General features: G+C 44.7%; 1 protein-coding gene across 3 annotated transcripts in view; it reads right to left on the bottom strand.

Annotated features, from left to right (window-relative positions):
- Acsl5 (acyl-CoA synthetase long chain family member 5) overlaps positions 1-27,896 on the bottom strand; it is a 45,619-nt gene that overhangs the window by 16,153 nt on the left and 1,570 nt on the right. Inside the window, exons 1-6 of one of the 3 annotated variants that reach the window (XM_034517761.2) lie at positions 27,216-27,680; positions 10,286-10,470; positions 6,798-6,906; positions 1,744-1,808; positions 1,542-1,643; positions 54-153 (exon numbers count right to left, since the gene is read on the bottom strand). In XM_034517761.2, the coding sequence (XP_034373652.1) occupies positions 54-153; positions 1,542-1,643; positions 1,744-1,808; positions 6,798-6,906; positions 10,286-10,441 (532 nt within the window). In that variant the 5' untranslated portion in view covers positions 10,442-10,470; positions 27,216-27,680. Of the gene's footprint in view, positions 1-53; positions 154-1,541; positions 1,644-1,743; positions 1,809-6,797; positions 6,907-10,285; positions 10,471-27,215; positions 27,681-27,896 lie in introns of those variants that run through there. The other 2 variants (XM_034517767.2, XM_076924562.1) reach the window with 2 other exon arrangements.

Raw genomic sequence — 27,896 nt, 5'->3', positions numbered from 1 at the left:
AGAATTATTTAGCATTAAGAAAAAAATGAAATTATAAAATAATAATAACTTACCCCTGTTGATGACATAGATGATGGCTTCTGCTCCCAGTGTGTCATACAGAGGGACAGCTACCATGGAATATGTGTAACAGGCTAACTCAGAGATGACCCACTGCAGAGAAGAAGTTCAAGTTAAGTACCAGAAGTTAACTTTGAAGAGCATTGATATTCAACTAGCAAATACTTACTTAGTATGCTTATTTTTTAAAAGCCTTTAGAAATGACCATTGGAGACTGTCACTTATTTTGCAATAAGGAACATTTAAATAAATAAGTTAAGATATGCACAAAAATAACCATAAAACCAAGGTAGACCAGCACACAAAAGAGGAGAGTGATCATTTTACCCATAAAGATGTGGAAAGCATTATAGAGTTTATGAGAGACAGAGACACCTTTCAAGAGTACAGGTCAAGATAATCTGATCCCAGGAAGCTAGGGAAGCTGGACAGAACTTCACAGGATTGCTAATATTCAAGGTAAAAATAATACAACTAAATACAATGGAAATGAACAAAAACAGCTATGTCACTATGCCCACATGCAAGCATGAGGGGTGCCACACAGAGAACCATTGCTCATAACTGGCAGGCTACATCTTATAGACTGATCTGCATCCCCACCCCATTCACCCAAATTCATGTTGAAACTCTAATCCTCAATGTGATATAAAGTTAAATATGAACTTAAGAATATGGCCATAATCCAGAGATGAAGAAGATACCCCGGGGATGTATGTGCTCAGAGAAAAGACAGAGGGAGAGGCATAATGAAAAGATAGACACCTACATATCAGTGGGAGATTTATAAGGAGAAACTCTACTCTGGGCACCTTAATCTCAAGTTTCACTATGGTAGTCCGGGAAGACTGGCTGATACACGGATTTGATGTTAAGTTACTAGATTAAATAAAGTCACTTTTTTCTTACTGTAGCTCCCACACTGGGGTACATAGTACTTTTCCAAGTAAAATTTAAAAATCCAACTAAAGCAATGGCTCTAGCAAATGCATGAGCCCCACAAAGTCTCTTTCTGAGGATATTATGCCTACTGATTTTATTGGAACTTGGCAATAAAATTATTTCCAACCATCTTAGTGCGTAGCATCTGCTTTCAGCTCTGTGGAAAGACAGTGATGGCCAGACTCAATAGCCACAGGTGCATTGGTTTACCAAGTACAAGGTGCAAAGTCTAATCCTAACATTGATTCATCTCATTCTCCAACACCTTCAAGATTTTATGGAGCCATCCCTTGTAATGTCTTTATTTTCCTTATATGAAGATCAGAGTGACTTAAAATGATCCACACTGAAGTCCAACCACACAGGCTAGAACAGCAGACACTCAGCAGGGATCTGAGGCTCGGAAGCCCAACTCTTTTGGACTAAGAAGACTAAGTAACCATTGTGGAATCTTTACATGGCCTGGGTAAATCATCAGCAAGGGTCAGGATGCTGTACTGGGGTGCATCCATTTATTTAGTTAGCTTCAGTATGGTACCTCTGGCCTATTTTGAGCAAAGATGCCAACAAATTGGTCCTGTGATGCCTTATATCCTTTATGCAAAAGATAGGAGCCCAGGTATTCTGCTCGATCAGACACCTAGAAGAAAGAATAAGGGGTCAGGTCAAGATCAAAAATAGACCAAAGCAGCTCATGGCACATAAGCAAAGGCATTTTTCAAAGCAGGAGCTTGACTTGCCTGTTTGTAGGATATCCATTTGTAGGGCTGGTTTGGCTTTCTGTATCCCAAGCAAGGTCCATTGTCTAAAGAGTAAAAAGTGGAAGCAAATCAGTTCTAGCTACAAATCATTTGGACCAGAGAAGAGAAAAGAGCACCCAGAAAAAGCCAAGACACAGAGGCTAAATCTAGCGAGAATCTGAATTTCTCTGGTGTCCATGAAATTCAAGGGCAAACATTTAGGAAATATTACAAGACAGGGTAGTTCAGTACTGATTCCATAGCTACCATGATAAGATGGGCATTCGGCCACCAATATGGACAAGCCCAAGTAACATGAATAAAATAAGCTGCACATATAAACACAAACAGCCTGTACTGAATAAGAGAGAGAAAAAAATGTGCAAATAACAAAATCAAAATATGAATCATCATTGTTCTTCCTACAACATTAATCTACAACATTAATAAGACGATTTCCTTCCATTGTTCTGATGCATGGTTCTGTTCAGATGTGCTCATCCACATATTTGGAATAAAAAAGGATTTGGTGCTTCCTCCCCCAATTTGTTATACACATTCCCATGCTATTTTTCTCTGTAGAATTCCAAGAGCCATCTGACAAAGGACTCCACAGTAGTTGACTTTATGTCATTGCAGATGCATAGAATGTTTTCAAGTGCCTCGGTTCCTCTAAATAATGCTGTGGCAAATATCAAATTCATCATTTCAACTTAGAGTATTTCCTTAAACCTTGTTCTTTTGTATGAAATAAGAAAGTGAGATAGTCTCCTCCCACTGTGGGTGGTGCCATCTCTGAGCAGGTGGGCCTGGGCGTATTAAAACCCAGGCAGGCAAGCAGCACTCCTCCATGGTTCTTACCTCTGCTTCCTGCTTGAGGTCCATCCCTGATTTGCCTCAGTAACCAACTAGGAAAAGGAAGTGTTAAGCTAAACCACCCCCTACCTTCCCCAGTTACTTTTGGCCATGTCTTTTATCATAGCAATAGAAAACAAAGTAGGGCAGACAGAGCTGGGACTTTGGCATCCAGCTCTGAGCTTGGCCAAACTGTTGGAAACATTTACTTTTGTTCATTCGACTGAGTTTTAACACGCTCACATAGATGTAAATAGTGTTGTTTAAAATTTATTTCTGGCTTTATAGATTTGAAGAGTTATTGCTTTCATCTGTTTTTAACAACTAATGAAAATGGATCTTTCCCATGTTTTATATTTTTATCTAATCTCATGAGTCAGCTGTACACATACTCGTTTCTACGAGCATGTCTTCTAAGTTTGGGGGTCTTAGATAAGATCATGTTTGCCTTCAATATTTTCCCAGTTTGTGTCTTACCTTGGACAGTAAGAGAATTCAACTTATAAACCTCTAAACCACTTGGCCTATCTTAAAATCAGAACAAGTCTGGGGATTCTGGGAGTGTGGCTCAGTGGTAGAACATGGCCCAGCATATTCCTGGTCCTGGGTTCAGTCCTCAGCACCACCAAAAGAAATAGACATGAATGACGGAGTGAAGAGTCCAAAAGCTCGGCCAAATCACTGAGAGGAATTCAGGGCTTGCCAAGGAAATCATCACTGAGATCAATGGGCAAACACGTGAACTTCTCAATTGTGTGCTGAAGGAAGAGGGAAGAGAAGTAGGAAAGAGATAGCTACTTCCATTAGGGAGATAAGAACAATGGCTGAGGAGACTGACTAAGGGGAGCTCCATCACTGTCTTCCTGCTGAGACAGCTACAGGAAAGGTCCAGAAGTAAAACCTCAGGCCAGATATTCCCTGGAGTGTGGCAAGTCCAGATCTGCCCATTGACCACAGCCACTGATCCTCTGGGCCTTCCAGAGAGAGCCTTTGTCCTGCAATTAGTCACTAATGACAGCTACTGTTGATTGAAGTCATGTGCCCCAGCAGGAACAAGCCTGTTCTTAGTATTGTCATCCCCATTGGACTAAGAACTATGAAGGACTGGAATGGGCCAACTTGAAGCTCACCTAATAAGAGGGGTAGTTCATGGATGTGGAGGAGACTCTCACACCTCCTCATTATTTCCTGATTAATAAAACTGCCAGCAGAGGACCCTCGCCAAGGAGCAAGTCAAATAATTAGCCCAAAGGGCGACAGCTCAGAGCTCATTAAACTCCATGCTCCATCGGCTTTTGCTTGCAAGCTACCTCCTACCTTGTTTTAAGCTACTCAACTCGGCCTTGCTTGGGTTCTAAGGTGTGGCTACCTTCCAAGAGTGCATGTGAGAACAATGCCAGGACCAGCTGAACACCCAGAGCTAAGCAGTTTGAAGGACATGAAGAATCCCCAGAGCCCCTCTTTTGAACTTGTCCTAAATATCCTAAGAATCATTAGGTCTTGTTTTCTGGAATTCTGATTCAATGGGGAAAAAAAAAAAAGTTGAATCAGAGACTACACATTTTAACCAATATTCCCAGATAAGTCAAGGAGTCAATAGGACTGGTTGATATATTCAACCCCAGATAACATCAGAACTGCCATTTTCTTCTATAGTAGTAGCCAAGCTAGTTTGATAAGCCTGCATGCATAAGCCATATTAACCTAACCACTTGAATTCTAATTTAAAATTTTCAAAAGATCCTGAATAAAATGTCTTCTCAGTCACATATAACATGCAGAATGCCTTGGTTTTAGTTGAAAAACAGCATATAGTCTAGGTGCTTAATAGACCTTCTAAAGACAGGAAACCACAAAGGAAATTTGGTGTTAGCCATCTACTCTCTGAAGTCCCTAGGGAAGTAAAGCCTTGAATGTTTGATTTGCTTTTTTGTTATCTACATGGAATTCAAACAAATGCTGATTTAGACCCAGAAGTGCTAAATGTCTCTTGTGGAGACATCCTATGGAAAGTTTCCTCACATGATTTTATATCTCTACAGAATCTAGGAACTCCCTGAGAGAAAACATGGCACGTGCTCTATTGGGATTGACCTGATTCATAAAATTATTTCCAGTTGCATTTATTTTCCTGCACACAAAAAAACTTCATTCTTTTCTAAGGCTGAAAAAAATTATATCGTTTGATAAACTGTATTTGTGCAGTGTATTGTGCGTCTAATTTGCATTTTAAAAGTCATAGCTTGGAGTCTGCTCTAAGTTTAAAATCAAAATTAATAGGTGTGTCTGTGTAAATATTGGTTCTTATGTGCTTATCTATAGTCTTACATAAATGCAAGCAAGTAGCTGATAAAAATCGACACTGAACAAAAGAGGAAAAATATGGTGTAAATAAGTAAGTTTAGCAAGTTTTCTATTGCGGTGATGGATGAAACATGGTGACCGAAAGCAACTTGGAGGTGAAAGGGCTTCTTTCACTTTCTTTCCAGGTAACCACTGAGGGGAGTCAGGGCAGGAACTCAAAGAGGACAGGAATCTGGAAGCAGGAGCCAATTCAGAGGCCATGGAGAGGTGCTTACTGGTTTGCTCATCATGGCTTTCTCATCCTGCTTTTTAAATAGCACCCAGGACCACCAGCCCAGGGGTGACACTAGCCATCGTGAGGTGGATCCGCCTTCACTAATCACTAGTTGAGAAAATGCCTGCAGGCTTGCCTGCAGCCCTATCTTATAAAGGCATTTTCTCATAAGAAGTCTGCATTTTTAATAATATCTAAAGATATCTTAGACATTTATTATTTTAGCTTGACTAAAAATATACAAAGAAAAAAGTAGACATTGCATATATACAATATATATATAAAGTATATGTATATATTTTTGCATATGTATATATCCCACATTTTCTTAATCCATTCCTCTATTCTTCGACAGCTAGGTTGGTTCCATACCTTAACTACTGTGATGGTGCTGCAATAAATATTGGCTTGAACGTGTCTCTGTGATGTGCTGAATTAGAGTCCTTTGGGTAAATACGAAGGGATAGTGTAGCTGGTCATGTGGTTTAGCTTTGTGAGGAACTGACTTCTGAACTCTATTTTTCGGAGAATGAGGGAAATGCTAACATATGGTATATATTTGCATGAATGGATCCTTATGTAGTAGTATCATGTACAATGAATACACACAATGAAAATGAAAAACAAGCTAATAATTTTTAAAGGAAAGGCTAAAATACAAACTAAATCTTTACTAATGAGGAATAACTATTTTTTGTTAAAGTATTGACCAATTTACCTAACAGAATCATTGAACTACATCCTAAACGGCACAGGCTGAAGTAACAACCCCAACACTTTCTACTTCCTTGACCTTGAGTCCTTGAACCTTACAGTCTCCATATCCTAATCTTTAAGATGGAGAGTAACAGTAATTAGCTGGTAGGCTGCAGAGATAACGGGTGTAACTGCTGCATCGTTAGTTTTTCTTGAGGGTCGCTGATACCTTGAAAGGGTGGAAGAGATAACTGCCACACCGGCCAACTGACTCCAGTGCTGCTCAAGTGATAAGAGGTACCAAGAGCTACAAGGCAGGCGGTTAGGAAAGGAGACTCCGGCGTCTAGCAATGGGCTGGACAGCACAACCCATTAAAGCTTCGACACTTCATTTGTTCCAAATGAGCTTAATGAAGCCTATTTGGTGTTTTGTTTTCTCAAGGCCCACAGCTGACTACTTTATGTGCTATTAAACACATGAAGTATGTGATGTTAAACAAGATGGCATGACCAGAAGCTTGATGCAGAAGGCAAGCTAGAGCTTAGAACTTCTCTGAGTTTCCACTGTTAATCCTGACTCAGGTTGTTTATATGCATTTACTGCAAGGAAATATAGTATCAAAAGATGTTCTGTAAACAAACAGTGTATCCAGCTGTCAAAACACCTGCCTACACAACACTGGTTCAAGCCTGGACGGGCAGTTTCTTCCTGTGCTGAGAGCCATTTTAGGGAGCAGAGCACACTGATACTTGCTGTGGAAGAGCTGAGTTCTGTGCTCTTCCAGCAGCCTGTCATTCCAACATGGTGCCTTCTGCCTCGGCTGTATCCAGTGGCTCTGTGGGCTTAGAGGACAGTCAGGGAGGACCAAGATAAACCAAAGCCAGCTGGGGCTTCTTTCAGACAAGGCCAAGTGGCCAGGCTTACCAGACACAGCAAGTCCTCTTTGGAAAATTTCATACAATGTCTTGGCGTCTGAGAAGTAATAAAGAATTAGGTCATTGTTCTTCTGGAAAGCGCCCCTCCGTGCTCCTCCCTAGAACACAAGACCCAGTGTGAGTTTCTCTCCACTCCAAACCGTTCATGGGCTGGGATATCATAACTGCTGACTTCTGAAATCACCGGGACATTATCTTCCTCAGTCAACTTTTAAAATTAAATGTGTTCATTGAAACTTTCATACATGCATAGCATTTGATCTGACCACACCCATCCCCTTACCCTCTCTGGCTCTTCCTATTCCCACCTCTTCCTCTCCCAAAATTCCTCCTTTCATGTTTTTTTTTTTTTTTCTTAAAGCTCAGAATCTACATAAACTGACTCCAACGTCGTCGGGTTAAAGGGAAGCCTTTTTTTTTTCTTTTTTAAATTGTAGATGAGAGAACAGCCAGAGGCATCTGGAAGCATCCAGAGCAGAGAGACAAATAGATGACCTTGGCCATCAGACTGGACCTGGCTATGAGAGGATCAGAGCAGGGAGGGGGAGGAACCTGGAGAGAGACAGACAGAGACAGACAGAGAGCATATAAAAATAGGCTTTTATGGAGAATGAGTAATGCCGAGAAGGAAGCCCGTGAGCAGGAGCAGGAGTCTGGAGTACGAGGCGCTAGGACCGTAGCGTGCATCCCGGTTTGCAATGTGTGCTAGGCACCTGTGACTGTGAGCCAAGCCTTGCTTGGGCTTTCTATGCTAATAGTGCTAATAAGTATTACAGGCGGCCCCGTGTTTTCCTGCCAGTCAGAAGTGTGAGCGGCTCCTTTGTACGAGGCAAACTGGCTTCACAGGTTCCTGAAGAATGCTTGCCTTTGTCTCCTACATTCCGGGACTACCTCCGAGTTGGAGGAAATGGAATTTCCCTGGGACCTGAATCCCAGGTGTGAGTGGAGAACAACGCAGTGGTTTGTGGGTAATTGCCAGTGGCTACATCACCGAATTCCCGTGCACACCGAAGCTTCCAACAGTTGAGAGTTCCCTCAGGGGAGGCAGAGCACAGCACCGTGAGCCTCTCCTTCTTTCACACTCAATTTTAAAACTCAATGTTTTTACTTACTTATTGCATGCATGTGTGCCGTAGCACACGTGTGGAGTTCTGAAAGCAACCTGGAGGCGTTCTCATCTCCTACCGTATGGGCCCTGTTAGGTCTCAAACCTGGGACAAATGGGTGATCTCTTCCATATCAAAGCAGACCTGTCAGCCAGGCTCTCCCAGCATCCCTCAGTCCCTACAGGGTTTGGCTGGCACGCTCTTCCAGGTGCCCTTCCCTATATGATCCAGCCATTTGGCTACCAGACCATTTTCATCTCCCCTTTATCCTCCCGATCTCTCGGTCTGGCTCTTCCCTCTCCCCTCCCCACACCTCATCTCATGGCCTACCTCTGGGGTCATTTTTCCTCTGGACTTTCCCAGATGTCCTTGCCTCTGGCCATGCTCTCCCTTCTACCTACAATAAACCTCTCCCTCCACGCCAGGGAAGCAGTTACGCCCCTCCTATTATTTCTTTTCTCATTCATCTGGTGCTGGAACCCAGGATTGGTATATAGGAGTTTCCTTCCAAGGAACTTGGCCTCTCTGAACCAAGCTGCTGCTTTGACTCTCCTAAGGTATGTATGAATCATTTGTTTTGGCTGGCTCCTGCTGTCCCATCAAATTTCACCCCAAATTCTAGAGTCCGCCTTCTCCTCCACATGCTCTAACAATTCCTCGCCATAAGTTTCTCCTGCTTCCCGAGCCTTCTACACCATCCCAAGGCACACGCCTGGACACTCTCAGCTCTGGCCTGCTTTACCAAATCCCCTTTCCATGGCCTCTCATCTTTCTAGCCTCCCCATAGGAACTGCAGTCCCACCACTTCTGCTCTCAGCTCCCTCCTTCCTTTTTTAAGCCTTACCTCCCCGCCTCCCCTCCCCTGTTCAGGCCCCAGGGGATTAAGCTCAAGGAGTAAGCACCTTTTACCCACTGAGCTTCCAGTCAAAGTCTTAAACCTAAAGTTGTGGTATGGTCATGTTATATTTCACATGTACATATTCATGCAAGTACATGTGTGTGAATGTGTGTGTACACGTTTATGTGTGAGTATTTGTGTCTACTCCTGAGTATGTGAAGACAGAACTCATACCCACAGAGAGCTCATGACACTTGAATTTCACTGATGTCAGAACTGGGTGTCATGCTTTTATGGACATTTTCAAATTAAAATAATGTGTTGGAATACTGTGTAGGTGTCATCTCATGGCATGTGCATGGGAGGCAGAGGGCCGCTCTGTGAGGCTGGTTCTCCTTCCGGCTTCCCACAGCTTCTGGGCATTGAGCTCAGGTCTCCAGCCTGCAGAGCAAGCATCTTAATCCACTGAACATTTCACCAGCAAAAGGAGATGTCTTCTCAACTGTGAGTTATGTAGAATCAGAACTGCTGGTTAACTCTCTGAGTCTTGCCTGCTGCTTTTTATTGAGCACAGTTGTGATATTGATTTACATGTTGCTGGTGCACTCACTCTCTAACAGCATTAAGTGGACGCCAGCTCCAGATGCATGTAGACCATCCAACCTCCACAATTTCCTGCCTGCTCCTTGCCGAGGGTCCCTTGCTTTAGGGGAATCAAAAAAGGGGTGGGAAGGAAATGATAGAAGCAGAAGGGGAGGAGCCTAGATTACTGAGGATGACTTCCCTGAGAATAAGATGCATCCTTGAAGGGAATGTGGAGAGGTCAAGATGCAAGTGTTGGTCAGTTTAGAGGAAGGCTGGAGGCTGGTGGCTTATAAATGGAGCAGGTGAAGGAGGTTGTGGAAAGGGGTGGGGGGTTCGTCAACTGGCCATACACAAAGATGTTCTTTTCTCTGAAGGGGGAACTGGATAAAAGTGGATAGTGCTTGCCACTGTGGAGGCTGAGGAAAGGAAAAGCAGAGAGAGCGTTCTTGGGACTTTATCTCAGAGGTCAGAAGGAAGCTGAACATCTTTCTGAAAGCCAGAGGAATGTGCCTGGTTCAACTTCCACCAGTGTGGAATAGTAACTGAAACTCAGAACTCAAGAAAACAGCCTCTCTGCCATTCTAAGACACTGGATGCTTCCAGGAATCTGGTCTCCTAGCAAGGTGTCTTTATAGACAATTTACCTAGTTAAACACTTCACCTAGTTATTTATAAACAATTTGCCTAGTTAAGGACTTGAAAACCATCTTAACTCTCTCCTTAGTTTACATCTGCATAGAAAGTGGAATAGTTAGCAACCCATGATCTAGACCACCACCATATAGTACTGGTTTTATTTTATTTCAAGGAAAATTTACTAGAAAAAGACATTTCTTTACATTTGCAGATTGAAGGTTCACTTCCTCAATTCTTTCCTTCATATGTTACCCCCAGGGATTTGAACTGCAGTTTGTGATCAGTCAAGGCTGACAAACTGAAGGCCATTACCTCAATCCCCACAGACTGGTTGTCCAAGTCAATGAGAGGTAAGACGGGCTGAGGTCTGTTGATCAGCCACAGGAAGATGGCCGTTCCAAATGTCAGGAGGCAGACCAGGGCCGGGGTCGGAAGTGGGGAAAACAAGAAGTTAAAAATAAAAAGCATCTTTGTGAATACCAACAGGAATTTCAGACCTTAAAAAACAAGAAGAAAAAGAAAGAGTTAGAGGAAGTGGGTGTATTTTTATGCTTTATTTTATGTTTTACTCTGTTTATAGAGGTGCACACATGTTCTCTCTCTCTGTCTCTCTCTCTGTCTCTCTGTCTCTGTCTCTGTCTCTCTCTCTCTCTCTCTCTGTCTCTCTCTCTCTCTCTCTCTCTCTCACACACACACACACACACACACACACACACACATGCTCTCTGAGCAGATCCTGAGCCTCTCTAGAATTTCTTACACTGTTTACCTTAGCAATGTTGAAAATAATGGGAGCAGTCTCCACCCCAGCCACTTGACCGTCCTCACACAGGGCAGAAGGGATCAAAGAAGACAAGTTAATCATTTCCCAATTATGAGAACCAATTGCCTCTTTCTTTGTGGCCTACAGAGCCTAGAAGGCCACCTTGCCACCTAGCGTAGCAGCGGAGAAGGCGCAGACAGCTTCTGCTGCTCAGGCAGAGTCCAGCTCCTCCGCCTGGGCTCCCCACGCATAAACCATACAGACAGGACTGCTACAGAGGTGACGTCACAGCTTTTGCAAATCAATCATCCTGCATGAAAGACATTTCCTGCTGGCCAGATAGGCCCCGCTTTCTGTCCTGAAGCACCAAGAGGGAAACTAAGAGTAACTACAACGCAAGCTCCTGTGTCCAGTATCCCGCATCCCCATAACAGAAGCCCGGGGAACCATTTCTCCTGAGATCAACATTGGAGGCACAGAGGAAGGCTGTCAAGAATGTACTCAACACGATGAACAAATAGGCTTTGGGCCAGGAAAGGCTCTTGAAGGAACTGAAGCACACAAGCTTCCTCTCACGTAGCTTTTTATAGCATTTCCAGCTACCCCATAAGTGAGCCAGCCTTTCTGTCTGTCCTTTCATAAGTTTCAGACTTGGATAGGTGAATAGCGACCAGTTGAGTACCGATTATGCCCAGCACTGAGCCGAGGTGGGTACTAAAGTCAGTACCAAAGTACTGTTTCACAGAAGACATCACAGAGCTCCTCAGGGAGGCCCTGACGTTTCCAAGTCCACACGCTGGACACGTCCTTCTCTCGGAAGAGCTATCACACATCATACACCTGGTTCATATTGTTTCTAGGCTCAGGAACCAAATATCTGGGGCCTTACAGATCACAGCAAATGAAGTCCCAGATCTGCATTCTTCAGACTTGACTGCAACACAGAGCAGAGCAGCATCTCAGAGTCCAGGCCAATGGGTCCTACTCAAAATCAAGGGGGCAAAACAAGCCCAATAAAAAGTCTTGTCAGATCAGGATCTTAGCTATGCTTAGAGTTTTGTGTTGGCATCTGGAACCTTCTTCAATGAAGGCAGTTCTTCATTCCAGTCCAAAATAGCCTTAAGGTATCAGAGAGGAGTGGTGTTTGGGGGGGCTGGGAGGGGAGCAAGAACAAATGCAAGAAAGAATTCCAGGTCCCTGTTCTCATGGCCAGTCCCTTGCCTAACTATAGGGTGCTTACTTTCCATTTTATGGAAGAAAACTAAACTCCAGAGGCTGAGACAACAGTTCTAAAATGCCATCCTTTCTACACTGAATCCAGGGATAGAAAATAAAGGAGAAGTAGGAGCCAGGCATTACCCAAACTGCGGTGTAAAACATCAGGGAACATTTGTGTTTCCCTGGCAGGGTTCTGACAGCTGGGGTTTGGAGCTCCAGCTCTAGCTGGGCTTGTCCAGTCATGAGGGAGGGACTCCAGGAGCCAAAGTCTATAAGAACAGCCAGGTAGGTCACCATTTTTAGAACAGCTCTTCCAACCCAGGGAGATGGCCCCAGGAAAACGGGCTTTGGGAGCAAGTAGCAGAGCCAGTTAGAAATCTAGTTAGCACTTGCTGCAACCTGCCTCTTAGTCCTCTCCTGGGCAGGAGCATGGCTGTTAGCCAAACTGGATTTTATCACCTGTGTTTTCTACCTTTGCCCCAAGCTCAGCTGCAAATAACAGATCCTTACCTGACCTCCTGCAACAGTGGGAACAAAATTGAGGCACCAAGAATGTTGCCTTCTCCTCCAGAGGGTAAGCTGACATTCAGTGAGAGATTTACCAACTCTGTCTTCAAAGCGGGGTCTAAAGATGAAGTTTCTGTTCAGTGGTGGTGGGTGTGGTAGGAGTGCAAAGGGTGGGAAGGCCGGTGGCCTGGTAGGTAACCCACTGGGAGAAAGGAGACTGGAAATCCTTGAGCAGTCTCAAGAGAGGCAAATGCTACCAATCACAGCTAATTGTTACCACATAGTCACATGGGCCCAGAGTCACTAGGTTGTCAATTTTTTCCTCCTTAGATAACCCAGAAGACTAGATATCATTAAAGAAGAAGAAGAAGAAGAAGAAGAAGAAGAAGAAGAAGAAGAAGAAGAAGAAGAAGAAGAAGAAGAAAAGAAACAAACAAAAATACCCCTCAGTTTCAATGAGTAAGAAGTAATAAGAACACATCTACTGTAATTTGAACCATGGTCTGCCTGTATTTGGCTAGTCCTTCCAGACTTACTTTGATCATGCTGCCTGCAAAGAGAGTGAGTCTGTCCATGGCACTACAAACACTGGCCAGATTTACACATTTGAAGAAAATGAAAGGACCTTAAGTATGCTGGCAAGGGATTGGGTGAGCTGAAGGTACTGGAGGGTCTGTGTGTCTGCCAGCAGAAATGGCTTCCTTGCTAACTAAGTTCCCAGCTCAAGAAGACTCATGGAATTTCAGATGGTTTTCCCTGCTGCTTATACGTTGTCTCAAAATTGTGACCCCCCCCAAAAAAAAAACAAAACAAACAAAAAAACCCACCCAGCAGAATTAGCCATTTTAACATGTAACTATTCGAGAGCATGTGAAGTTAATCATGTTCTTGCTATACAAGTTCCATCCCTGAACCCATGTAAAAACTGGGTGATGGTGGCACATACTTATAATCCTAACACTAGAGAGGCAGCGATAGGTAGGCCCCTCTAGCTCACTGCCCAACCAGGTTACCATCATCGCCAAGCTTTAGGTTCCAGCCTCAAAAAATAAGGTGGCTGTCTCCTGAGAAAACATGCCTGAAGTTAATGTCTCCTGTGCACACCTGTGTGTACGTGCTCTCCCATGTATATTGAATAGTCACATGCACACTCATATATGCACATTTGGGTTGAAACCTCACTGGATGTGAATGCCAAGGTACCATTCTAGCATTTAGAATCTACAAACAGGGTGGGTGGTGGGGACATCCTCATGCAGACAGGGAGGTAGGGAGGAGGTATGGGATGTGGAACAGTCGGAGGGTGGATGGGGGGCTGGGAATAAAATTTGGAGTGTAAATAAATAAAAGATTAAATTAAAAATAATAATAATAAAATAAATCTGCAAACAGCCCCAGACATTCTCAGATAAAGTGGGGAAAGCTACCTCTCTTCTTATTCTGGGTCCTGTGTGTGCATTTGGGATCCAGTCCCCTCTGGAGTCCCCTGTGAGCACTGGTGTGGTGGCATTTGTTCTTTACATTAATGTCATACCTCTGTTGGGGGGGGGGTGGAGGGGGATGTGCAAGGGAGAATTGCAATCATGGTAACCAAAAAAAAAAAAAAAAAAAGGAAGAGGTATGTCCTGCTGTGCCTGGGAGATTCAGTTCCAGACACAGAGGGAACCACATTATACCTGAGTGTGCCCCAACTGGACTGCTTCCTCTACTTTTGGACCTGGTGGCAGCAACATGTCTCTACCCACATCCCAGCATGGCCGTGTCTCACCTGTGGTGGGGCTGCGAGCCGTAGGCAAACTACTTACTTCTTAGCTTCTCAAGTGTTCACGTCTGGGATGTTAACTGAAACACAGCCCCTGCCCGCACACAAGCTCCCTGGACCAATGTTGCCCCTCTGTGGAGTCAGGACAATGTTTATTTGTGAAGTTCCGATTTATCTGAATGGAGATCTTGAGGGATCCTTTCTACAGTTATCAGCCAAGCAGTGTGTTGTTTGCTGTTGTGAATCTTTTGGGTTAACTCTGTAGGTTAAATTTTTTCCCCTTGATTAGTCTCTTTCTTGTAAAATATACTCTTGTGCAGAGGTCTGGGTTTCATTACTAACATCACAAAATAATTTTTGAAATTAAATGAAAAACAGGTCGTATTTTGGGGTCTGGAGGGATGGCTCAGCGGTTAAGAACGTGTTCTGCCCTTGTGGATGACCTGAGTTTCTTCCTTTCACCCACAGGGTTTGGAAGGGCTCGAAACCACCTTTGAGTCCAGCTCCAGGGATCTGACGCCCTCTTTGGTCCTCTGCAGGCACCTGCATACACATAGCATTCACTCACAAGGACGAACACACATCCACATAGGTAAGATCATAATTCTAACCTGATTGTTTAAAGACTGTTTCACCTCCGTTCTGTTCAGAACCTCACCTTGTCAGCTGGGTCTCACCTTGAGCCTATATGTACCTGTTCATCTCATTGCCTATAGCTCTTCCCAGGTCCGACAGGCCTGTGCACTGCTCGAAACCATGTCTGTTCACCCTCCTGAGTGCTGCTTTCTCCTCATGGACCACTTTCTCTGCTAATACTGCTCACCATCTGCAACAGGTACCAGCCCCTTGTAATCCACTGTCCCTGCTGAGTTAATCTCCTTATAGGAACAGGGACTTTTGTTTTGTTTATTTCTGTGCCCACAGTATTTCTACCACACCAAACTTCTAGTAAACTCTAAGCTAACTAACTATTCTTCCAGTTTAGGATAACCTGTTCTAGATAGTTTCAAATCTTAGACCCCAAAAAGTCACTCTGGTCAAGTACCACCCTGGCACATACCCGTAATAATCCAAGCATTTAGTAAACCAAAACAAGAGGATTACAAGTTCAAGACTAGCCTGGGCTATATAGTGAGACACTGGGTTTTGTTTGCTTGTTTTGTTTTTAAGAACAAACAACAACAAACTGGGTTGGAGACAAAGCTGAGTTGGTGAAGTACTTGCTGCACAAGCCTGAAAACCGGAGCTAAATCCTAGATGGTACATTAAAATTAAAAAAAAAAAAAAAAAAAAAAAAAAAAAAAAGCTAGGTAGCTATACATGTGCATGCTCACAATTCCAGTGCTAAGGAGATGGAAGCAGGTAAATCTCCATAGTTGAAGGGCAAGCCAGCCCAGTCCACTTAGTGAGTTCCAGCTTGGTGAGAGGCTGTGTCTCAAAAATAAATAGATGACAGATAGATAGATAGATAGATAGATAGATAGATAGATAGATAGAGGATAGACAGACAGACAGACCAGACCGGACCAAACAAAAATGCCAATGGGGCAAGGAGGAGAGTCTCCCTCCAATGAGAAGCCCATACCCATGGTTTTGGTATTTTTCATCTGTCCCCTAACTCTAGTACTTAAAATCTACACTCCAACTCTTCTTTCTAATGAAAAAGAGTAAAATAAAACAAGAAGCGAAGTATATGGTACTTGAGCAACAACAACTGAGGTTATCTTCTGGCTTCCACATGCACACATCACACACACACACACACACACACACACACACACACACACACCCTTCACTCCAGCCAACCTTAAAAAAGAATCCTCTCACATCAATATTTTGATAAAGTAACTAACTAGAGTATGAAGCTGGTGGAAGGAGTGTCTTTATAATACACTCAAAAATCAGTTACACCGAGTCTCTTTTTCCAGGCTCAAAGGAACTGGAAAGAAGTGACCTGTGATTTACTGTCTGTACAGTCTAGCCGACAATCACTGTGTGTTACCAGAGTCTTAGGAATTGTAGAAGATAGGCCAAGCTATCTTTGTTTTCTATGCCTGGAGAACTAATTATTTACCATGCAATAATCATTTATAAATATTTGTATTTATATTTGTAATATAATAAATGATAAATAAAAACAAAAATGATATTTTTAACTATAAACTTTTAAAACTATGCATTCCAGAAAGTGACCAGGTTCATTTAGATTTAATTGGTTTCTCTGTTCTCTTGTTGCATGTATGGACTTATCCAGTGGTAAGTGATAGCTCATTAGAATGGAGACCAGCCTCCCTGCCCCCTGAGTTCTCATACCCAATTAGTTAACACATCATTCCATACTGTGGTCTGATTATTTTGTCTCCTAGAGACTATGTCACATGCCTTATAACTCCCCATGACTCCAAAAGGGTCATTAGGATGCTGAGTATCAAAGTTCTGACCTAGGCTTCACATTTCTAATTCAGCCTTTATTGTTATTTCCCTTCATTTTCAGCCACCTTCAACTCAGGAGGACGACCACCTTCTCAGTTCTCATTATTATATTATAGAGTCTATATATTATTATTATTATTATATTATAGAGTCTATATTTCCATAAAAAGCAATGGCTAAAGGTCAAAGGGGTACTGTAAGCCAATAGTATCATTAGTGTATCTAAAAGGATGGTATAGTCTCTTCAGCAATGTAAATGTGTAATGGGAGATATTTAAATCTCCAACCCAAATATGACCAGTCAGTGAAAACACAACTCAGTAACTATGAATATATTCTGTAAGCCTAGATTGGGCAGATACCCCTACACTACTCTGTTCCCCAGCTATGAGACCCTTATAACTTGAGGGTTTTCCAGACCCTGCGTCTGCCCTTCTACCTCCTGCTTCCCAGTAGTCCTTTCCTACATCATCTTCCTCCTCCATTGGCTTCCTCCAGTCCTCTCCTCTGCTCTCTTCCACCCACTTTTATTTCTCCACCTCCCCTTCTTCTGCCCAATCACTGGCGCCAGCCTTTATTTTACAAATTAAGATGGGCAGAAGGTTCACTAGAAATCACCTGTGTACTGACTCACACCTCCTCTGCAGCCCTTCATAGAAAAGGGGAATTAGTATGAAAATACAAGGTCAGGGCTATCCACAACATGAAGGAAGGTGAGTTCTATTTCTAGAGATGATAACTGACTGAGAGATGTCTCAAGGAAAAGGGAAAGTTGCATGTGACTGTGGGAAGCAGACACAGAAGGATTCTGGGGATCTGACTGACCATAATATAGCTGAATTAGTAAGGTCCAGTTTTAGTGAGGGACCCTGCCTCAGATAGATAGATAGATAGATAGATAGATAGATAGATAGATAGATGGATGGATGGATGGATGGATGGATGGATGGATAGATAGATAGATAGATAGATAGATAGATAGATAGGAAAGCAATAGAGGGCACTCACTGTTGGCCTCTACATGCATCCGTGTGTGTGTGTGTGTGTGTGTGTGTGTGTGCATTACAGCACATGCAAATACGTGAACATGTATTTATACATATCACACACAGCATGTCGCATCATTTTCACTAAAAACAAGACAAAACCTGATGATGTATGCTCATGAGACAGAATCAGGAAGAGAATTGGAGCCTAGGAATCGGAGAGCAGCCTGGGCAGCATAGTGATTCACTGTCTCAGACAGAGCGAAAGCTGAGAGGCAAACCAACAACAAAACAACTTGCAGGAAAATAGAATCCATTAGTACTGTTTACCTTTGTAGTTGTGACACAGTCAAATAAGGTGGCCAAACAAACAAGCCCACCAGGAAGCCAAAGTTTCCCATATTTCACACAAATAACTAATTTAAAATTCATGGAAAATGCCAGGAGGTGGTAGTGAATACCTTTAATCCCAGCACTTGGGAGGCAGAGGCAGACAGCTCTCTGAGTTCTAGGTAAGCCTGGTCTACAGAATGAGTTTCAGGACAGCCAGGGCTACACAGTGAGACCCTGTCTCAAAAGAAACATCATAAAAAATATAACATTTACAGGAGTGAATGTAAATGTTTAGGGCTGGGCTGCTCAAAGGGTGAAGACACATTTACAACCAAGCTGACAACTTGAGAGTAAACCCGGGAAACCACATGGTGGAAGGAGAGAAAAGACTCCCAGAAGACATCACCTGGCCTCCCCTGTGTATGAGGTGTGTGTGAGTGCACACACAAATAACAAATGGAATCAAGTTTAAACAAGGAAACAACTTAAGATCTGAGTCGGGGAAGAGAGCGTGAGAGTGGAAAACATGCCTGAGTTGTTGAGAACTGTCTCCTTAAATCTACACATCTGTCACAACTCCCATACCAATGTGGTTTGCCTGGTCACCTGACAGCTATTTGTAAAAGTACCCCGACAAGTGAAATTTACAGAGTCCAAAGAGTTCTGAAAAAAACAATGGGATAGGGCACACACGTCCACGTCTGAATATTCTCAGCGAGGTATGAAAGTTTTCTAGTTGTTACTGAGTATACACATCGACGTAGTAAAATAATCACAAAACACACTCAGTGGTCATTGTAAACATATACTAAATAGCATTTCAGGTCAAAATACATTTTCTTTACTGATACTAAATACACTGGGATAACGGGCTAGCCACTCAGAAAATGGAGAAAGCTGACTACTGACTTACTCCCATAAAGGAAGTTGGAGCTGGATCAGTGTCTTCAAACATAACAAAATGGAAAGCATAAGTATGTGGGATAGACAATTATAGACACATACATTAAATCATTGGTAGAGCAGACTCAAGAAGGACATGTAAACTAAAATCCAGAAATGGGAACAATGACAAGCTCAATTACATAAAACTTTTAAAAGTGTGTGCCTTGTCGGAAGGTAACATAGAGAAAGTATCAAACCCTGAATATAGGCCAAGAGCTAACTCCTCCCACTAAACACTCAGAAGCCAGATAAAGACAAAGGAAACAGGGGCGGAGGCATCAAGACCAAGACCCATGTGTGCATCGAAAGAGACCATGTGTGCGGCAAAACAGAGTCCTGAGGCTGGGAGCAAGACATTCAATGGCAGTTAGGCTTTTCGAAATACACACACACACACACACACACACACACACACACACACACACACACGCCTGCTTGTCTCCCGTTAAACCAGCAGAAACAGAGCACAAAAGCAATGTTAATTGAAGAATATAAATTTGAGGCAACCTCTTAAGAGGGGAAGTTGCCCTCTACCACAATTTAAATGTTTGCCCTTTGCCCAAGTGATTCTACCACCAATTTATTCGATAGAAAAATCTCAGCTCAGCAGCAGGCATTGCCTGGAGTCAGCCTAAAGGATTTGGGCGAGCCTGCTGTGAGCTTATTTCCTGGTGTGTGCTGTCTTCTCTACCCAGGACAGGCAACTGGGTGGCTTCTTGTCTATAAAATGGGACTAACATCTCCCTAATCAGTCTGTTGCTGTAACGTAGTCTAATTAGACGTATATGTAAGGTGTGAGAGCTATGCCCACCCAGTCTTACATACGAGGTTTTACATCATTAAAGCCAAAGGGTTGTTTCAAATACAAAAGTCCAGAAAAGTCTACCTGTTTAGGTTGGTTAACCAAACAAGAGCACTTCCATACAATGGAAGTGTTTGTAGCAAACAGATTCAAATGTATTGATATGAAGGCAGCTCTAGGATCTACTGCCCAATAGACTATGCAGTGACAGACTTAGAGGCACTGGCGTTTCTGAAGGGATGCTCTCCATAGCAAAGACAGACACAAGTCAAGGAATTAGAAGATTTTCCCAGAAAGTTTTAGGAATCAGATCATTCAGTCAAAGGCTTTTAAAGGATCCAACAATAGATCAGGTAATTATTATTGATACTGAAGGTTCAGCTGTGAAATCCTGCCTTCATGGGATTGTTAGTTTGTGTGTATAGCTGGGGGTTGGGCATAGAGACAGGGTTTTATAATGTAGCCCAGGCTGGCCTTGAACTCACAATCATGATGCATCCTCCTGAGAGCTAGAATTACAAGCATGGGTAACTGCCTAGCCAAGTGGGCTTGCTGTCCACTGAAGAGTCCAACAACAAGCCTGAGTGCTGTGCAGATCACTATAGCGTGCTGGAACACTGGCAACAAAACAGAGTAAGCAAAGGGGACTGGGCTCCACAGAAAGGGCTGAGCTTTGATGGGGAGGATGGACTAGCTCCTCTGGGAAGGAAATACTTGCTGGCATATATTGCTTAATTTGAAACTCATATTTATCTGCACACTAATACGTACAACAATTATCCTGCCTCTGACTCAGGCAGCTGATGTAGAATGCTCCGCCCCCAGATCAGTGCAGTGTCTGTGAACACACCTGGGTACACCACCACGGCCTCCCAGCTTTGCCTTCATCATTGTGGCTCTCCCTCACCAAAACAGCATTCCGTGGGAGCCTTTTCCAGTGTGTAAAGCATGCCTCAGCCACTGAGCGAGAAACACAGCCCGAGACTGCAGCTCTAGGGATGGAAACTTTTTTCATTCATCCTCCAGCAGATAAGAATCCAGAACAAAGGTGGAGTCACAGGAGCTATGAATATTACTCCAAGCAGCTGAGAATGGTTGCTGTGACCTCTGAGCCAGTAGATAATGTCCCGCCACTAAGCATCACACGAGCTTTCAGGCCACCGCCTCACATTAGCCATGCAATCAGGCAGAGGAGACCTGCTCTTAGGTGTTCTGAAACACACACACACACACACACACCGATGTCCTCAGGCAGTCATGAAAAGGGCATCTTAAATTCTTCATGAAGGTCTTCAAGCAGAAGAAGACAACATCATAAAGGGAAGTCCTATTAAAAACTCACAGAAAAATCCCCCTTGATTGTTGAAATGATTAAGAGAAGGGGGAGGGAAGCAAGAACAAGGACCAAGAAGAACCTCCCACCTCCCACTCCCTCTTCAGCACAACTGCTAGGGTGTGTGCGATGGCTCGAAGATGTGAGACACCTCCGGTATGGAAGCACACTGTAAAGAGACCACAAGAGCTGTCAAAAAAGATCCAGAGCTTAACCAGACTGGAAAAGCAACGGGTCCAGGAACTCAGGGAGTTGTGATGACTTCTGGGTTGCTTCTCAGCAAGGCTCCTGTAACTCAGTGACCGTCACTGTGATAGGAGGCCATTTTAGCCTTTAGAGTCCAGTACACCCAGCACAGACCCCAGGGTAAAGTGAGACCCCACTGAGACTCTGTCACCCCTTTCTATCACTCAAGCTCACACATGCTCTGAGAAGAGCAACCAGAGGGAGGAGTCTGTTGAAGAACACTGACTGCAGAATCAGTCTCAAAAGGAACACACTGTATGCCTAGCCTCGGGTCTGCTGGATCCTTCTTGAGAGTTGAAACACAATAGCTGCCTAACATGAATGAGGCCAAGGCAGAGCCCCAAGCATCAGGTATGCTCTACAATATTCAAACCCACGATTACCTGGTAGCTAGAACACTCAGCACAGAGAAACTACACTTCAGCTAATAGGAGATGAAGCCATTTTCCCAGGGAGCTAATGTGCTCTGTTGGGGTGTGTCCAAATGTTGGCTCTTGTGGGTAGCCAAAGGGATGAGTGGTGACAAGTATGTTTACCTGCCCTGTGGCACCTTTATTTCTGTATTCACTTCTGAGAAGGTGAGAGAAGCTAAGGACGTAGCTAGTTGGCTGCATGCTGAGTTGGCAGCATAAACCCCGGGTTTGATTCCCCAACACCAAGGAAAACAGGGTTAGCAGTACACCCCTGTCACACCAGCAATCTGGAGGTAGACAGAGGCAGGAGGATCTGAAGGTCAAATCCAAGGTCATCCTCTGTTACACAGTGAGCTTGGGGCCAGCCTGGGGTACTCGACGGCCTATCTCAAAAAAAAACAAAGCAAAATGCCAAGATTAAATAAAAATGGAAGACCCCAACAACACATAAAATAACCAGAGAACGAAACGATCAAGGGACTGTTTACCCCTAGTGTGTCCTATGTTGATTGACAGTAGAGTATATAATCCCTGCCCTCTGCAGCATTACAGGTCTCCCCAATATGGAAAAACAAACAAAAACAAAGCAAAAACCGAGCAGAATGGTTCCAGGCGTGGAATGAGCATCCCAGGATGACTAAGAACAGGCCCTGCAGATTAGCTAGCCCCTTGGGTCACTACAGCCCCTCATAAGTGTGATCCTTGATCCCCTGTCCTTACTGTTGACAGTTTCTTTTCCAGGTGCAACCACAGATGGCGATCTACCCAGAGAAGCCCATGGACGGAAGGATTCCCACACATTCTCTTCCAACCAGGGTTGCGGTCACCCAGCCTATCACACCATCTTTCCCAATTCTTATCTGTGTCTTATCAATTGTCCTCCCAAATACACATTAGCATCTCAGTAGGAGGGAGGAGAAGAAAGGCACAGAGTGGCCAGAGACAGGGATGGCAGACCACAGCCAGCAGAGGAATGAAATGATATTCTTTTGAATACTATGGATCATACATCACAACATCCTGTGTGACATTTCATGTATGTGTGTGGGACCATGAGAGGCAGCCTAGCTCCTGGCTGAGCTAAGGCTAGCAACCTCAGTGACCCTGAAGGACCTGTGCCTTAGACTGCGCTTCTTCCTCCCTGGAGCAGTGTCCTGGTGTCTGGGGCTTCCCTACAACCCAACACCCACCTAGTGACAACGACAAACGTCCTCCAAACTTCCTCCCGGAGCAGCCCAGCCCTGTGGCCGAGCAGACGTGGGCCCCTTTAACCCTATATATGTGTCTAATACATTATTGTCCACCTTTACCCATAACACTCTCCCCTCATCCTCTCACTCCCGCTGCCCCCTGGGAAATGGTATTTCTGATGGAGGTGGATAAAGACAATAAAGAGAAAGACTCTGGGAAGGATTGGTGGGTGGCACCATGTCAGGTGCTCTTGGCCGACAATGCACCACTAGACAGACACAGTCACTCGGGTATGGTGCTGACAGGCCTTGGCCAGTTGAGCCAAGTGGTATTTAATAAGACAATCATTGTTAATTCAAATGCCAACAGCCTATTAACTCAGTCCCTCAGGATATTTGCAGAGCCACACACAGGGTGGTGGCAGGAAGTGACAAATCCCACCGGCATGCAGGTTGATAGGGGTAACCTTGATCTACTGTTCTGATTCAAATAATCACAGTCCAGTGGCCCCACCCTACAGAAAAACTTGTCAAGGGGAACACCCCCACCCCAAAGGGCAGCCCCAGCTTCTCGCTGACCAAGTTGATTTTCAGAGAACAAGTTAAGCAAAGGCAGTATATCATCCGTCCCCGAGATTTGATAAGAGGGTCTGTAAAAAGATAGAATGGACAAAGTGCTGGGCCGTCATCACTCCTTCTTGATAACAAGTGGATGATGCAAGAGATTGTGAAAGAGGCCCTTCCTGCTTATGTTCCTTACAGACTCTCACACTACCTGACTGGACCAATGGTCAAGCATCAGCAGATCTGAAGTGCAAGCAGCAAGCTCGACTGCCAGGACTCTGCTGGGCAGAGGCAAACCTCCAAGGTCACGGCTTCTCTAGACTTCAGAGCAGCAGATTTACTGGATGGGTGGCCCCAGGGACAGTTACTCAACATCACTGCAAATCTGTTGAGTTCAACTGCGCCCAGCAAGATGCTCTCATGCCCAGTGCTCTATTGGGCATGTGGCAAGTCCTGGGGACATGGCTCAGTCAGTAGAGTCTTTGATGCACAAGCCCAAGGACCTAAGAGAGATTCTCAGATCCCAGGTCTGAGAAAACAAAAGGCAGGTGTTGTGGCACGTGTTTACAATTTCACCTCTGGGTGGGTGGGGGACAGTATACTGCTGGAGCTCACTTGGTCTCCTTGTTGAGATCTGGGCTGATGAGAACCTCTGATCTCAAAAAGAAGGTGGGGAAAACCTGAGGAAGAACCCCAGAGGATGTCCGCAGCATGCAGGTGCATGTGTACACATGTCCACGCACACACCTGCACACCTTTACCTGCACACACACCTGCACACACACCTGCACACATGTTTACCTGCACACACACCTGCACACATGTTTACCTGCACATACACCTGCACACATGTTTGTTTACCTGCACACACACTTGCACACGTTTACCTGCACACACACCTGCACACATGTTTGTTTACCTGCATACATACTTGCACACGTTTACCTGCACACACACCTGCACACATGTTTGTTTACCTGCACACACACCTGCACACATGTTTGTTTACCTACACACACCTGCACACATGTTTGTTTACCTACACACACCTGCACACATGTTTACCTGCACACACACCTGCACACATGTTTGTTTACCTACACACACCTGCACACATGTTTACCTGCACACACACCAACACAGAGTTTCTCTCTTCCACGTGCCTCCGTTTTCACGCCCTTACCCCTCCCTATCAGATGATCTGTAGAAGATGTCTCAAAAGATATGACCATGGACATCTTGGTTCCTCTTACTAATGTCTCAACAAGTCCTTGTTACTATTTAAACACAGCACTCCCTTCCCCTCATCTCCCAGGAGCCACTTAGAAGCTCCACCGTCATCATAGAGTAGAATGACCCAGGTAGACTGAGAGGTCTGTAATGGCAGCACACAGGCTGGATGACTGTCCAAACCCTGTGAACTCATTTATTCATTCACATACCAGGAATGTAGAACCTAGGAAAACTCCAGCCCTATGCCAGTGGAAAGGGCTACCGAGAGACTGGATCCAACGTCAGGGCAGACCCAGATGTACTGACCAAAGAATGTGGTGTGAGCCGTGAAGTCTAAGGTCGATGCTGGGGCCACACCTTGCTTGCCATGTGCTGCCAGACTCAAAAGTCACCTCTGGCTGTACCCAGCCAAGAGTCAGTGCGTGTGACGTGGTACCAGGTAACGTACTCTTGATTTTTAGAATGCTGCCAACCCCGGGACTAGGAGCTCATCTGCCTAGAGGAGGGGGAAGACACTCCCTCCTCCTCTTGTTCTTTATTTAAAAGGAACTCACTTTTAAAAAATTAAACATTCTAAAGTGAACCCTCTAGCACATTCACCATGATATGCCACTGACTTGTCTATTTAATTCCAAAACATTTTCATCATACTGAAAGGAACCCCTGAGCATGTGAGACAGTCCACGGCCCCTCCCACCGTCCTCTACTGGTCTGTCTACATTTCATCTTCACGGTTTTGAGGTAGGAGGATTTGCAGAAGAGTAAACATCTGCCGGTTTCTTACTCTTTGGCCCACGCACGAAGCCAAATTCAACAGACATTGAAGAACAGATTGACTTCAGAACGAATAGAGCCCAGGTTCAGATTCCACGTCCAACCATCCATGATGCACTGGGTGTCTGTCTTTCTAAGTCTCCCTTTTCTACCAAGAGTCTACTCCATAGGGCTTTATTGAAGGCCAGAATAAAAGCTCCCATAAGATCCCAAGCATGGCGCTTCCCCATGACGGCAGCAGTTTAACATTCTTACTTCCAGAAAATTCTCAAATAAAGGAATGCCCAGGAGAGCTCAATCTGGTACCCAGAACATCACATATGAACATCTTTTTACAAGCTCAATTTTTAGGCTATCCTAAAGAAAGGCTTTGGCCTACAAGTGAGTAATGGGTTTTAAAAATAAAACTGTAAATATTATTTTTGAAAGCATCAGACTGCCTACAGCCCCACCTCAAAACATTGTCTTGTTCAAATATGATATCTACTATGTGCTGGAACTGGATTTAGTTCTCAGTCCTTCTGTAGCACACCCTCCCAGGACCTGCCTCCCCACTGTGACATAGCACTGAGGTGCACAGAGGCACACTGATATTGTGGAAGGTGGTCTTGTCCTAAAGAATTAGCATATACCTGGGCATGTAATCCCAGCACTGGGACAGCCAAGACAGGCAGATGGCCAGCCTCGTCTGTATAAGAAGTAGAGTGAAAGTCAATTTCAAAAAACAAAATAAAATTATAATATAGCTTGGCTGAAACTTTGTTTGATCTGGACGGTATTTTTTTTTTTAAATTAAATTGAATATGCTTCTCTGGGTTATATGAGCTGCAATTTTTTTTTCTAGTGTCTCCAACACCAATATCCCATAATACACCAGCTTCTTCACCTGCCTAAGCTACCAGCTTTCCTCAAACCGGCTGCATTTACAGCTATTGCTTTATTTAGGATTTTGTGCTTTTCATGGTTAGAGACAGGCACATGAGTGATGCTCACAAGATTTTAGACTGTTTCTTCCAAGGTGAATTCTGAAATTACCGGAAATAGCTGCCATGTGCATGCAGAGGGCGGGATCAGAATCTACTGCTTCTATCTCCAGTTTTTAAGCCGGGCCAATGCTTTATTTTATTTTAGACCCTGCCTCTTACAAGGCACCAATCAACTGTAAGTAGGAAGTTTAGATTCAACCCTGCCATTCAAACTAGACTGTCAAAGGGGAGGGGGAGGGGCGACACCACACGAGGTATCAAAGCCCAGCCATGGAGCCCCTTTTCAAGGCTCAGATCTCAAAACCCTTCAGGAGCATCTTAGATCCAACCAGCGCTTATAGCTCTAAAAAGAGAACCAGCTTCACTCGGCCTCTCTATCCATCTCCTTAGATTCATTCCTCAGCTCCTTCCATCGGAGGGAGTCAAAACTCAGTGAAAATCAAGGTTAACTCCCCCAGCCCACACCAGGGAGCTAGCCGCCATGTGCTCAGGTCCGCAAAAAGGTCTCTGCTTGTATTCCACCCCCTGAGAAGAGAAAGTCCCTCCCTGCATCCTCTTCCTCCTTCCCCTCACCCCTCCTGATAGAGGAGCCCTCCACTCCCCGGCAGAGAGAGCATGGCGCACACACGTGGGGTCACAGCGAGCTGTGAATTCCAGGCAGCTTTCTGAAGTGGGCAGGGAGGAGGGGTTCGGGATGCCTCTGTCACGCGCTAGAGTCCCGTCCTAGGATCACACCCGGCTTCAGATCCCTTACCCAGTGAAGGGCCGCACACCTTGGAGCTTCCGAGCGGGGCTTTCTGGCTCCGGCGTCTTGCTAGCAGGAGAGCCCCGGTCCTTCCTTCCTCACCCCGGGCTTCTCCGCGGGCAGGGTGGCTTCAGAGCGTCCATGCAGGCAAGCAGGCAGCCTGGCTAGTGTCCCCACTTCTGTCCTGCCCTGATCTGTCCCAGCCAGGCCATAGCCCGGCTTTCTGACATGCTGGTGCTGGGGACTTCACTTCCTGGTTTGGCTTTTTTTTTTCCTCTTTCACAACTGAAAGTGGAAGCGCTTTTGACTAGGAGGAGACAGACATCCAAAGCTACCCTGGCCGGTTTTCAAAGACTTTAACCTCAATCCCCAGGGGCTGAAACACAAGCCACCTTTACATCAACACAGTCCACCTGCTCCCGCTGGTCCCACTAGCTCTCCTCCAAGACGAAAATCCAAATGGAAACGAGTTGAGGTAACCCTGGGTTCACTGCCAGAGAAACGGAGGTGACGTTGTTCCCCGCTGCGTTCGCAGGACAGGAAAGTCCAGCTAGAGGGACCTCCGCCCTTAGGTCAGACGCAACACGACTGTCCCTTTCTCTGTGTAGCCCCTTTCCCCAGTCCCCAGACCTCCCCGGCTGAGAAAGACAGGGGCAACTTGCAGAGACAACAGGATAAATAAGCCAGGAA

The sequence above is a fragment of the Arvicanthis niloticus genome, chromosome 1 (genome assembly GCF_011762505.2).
Source record: "Arvicanthis niloticus isolate mArvNil1 chromosome 1, mArvNil1.pat.X, whole genome shotgun sequence".
In the NCBI taxonomy this organism is placed as follows: Eukaryota; Metazoa; Chordata; class Mammalia; order Rodentia; family Muridae; genus Arvicanthis; species Arvicanthis niloticus.
Note: the sequence above shows the minus strand (reverse complement) of the source record. Positions and strands in the feature narration are given on the sequence as shown.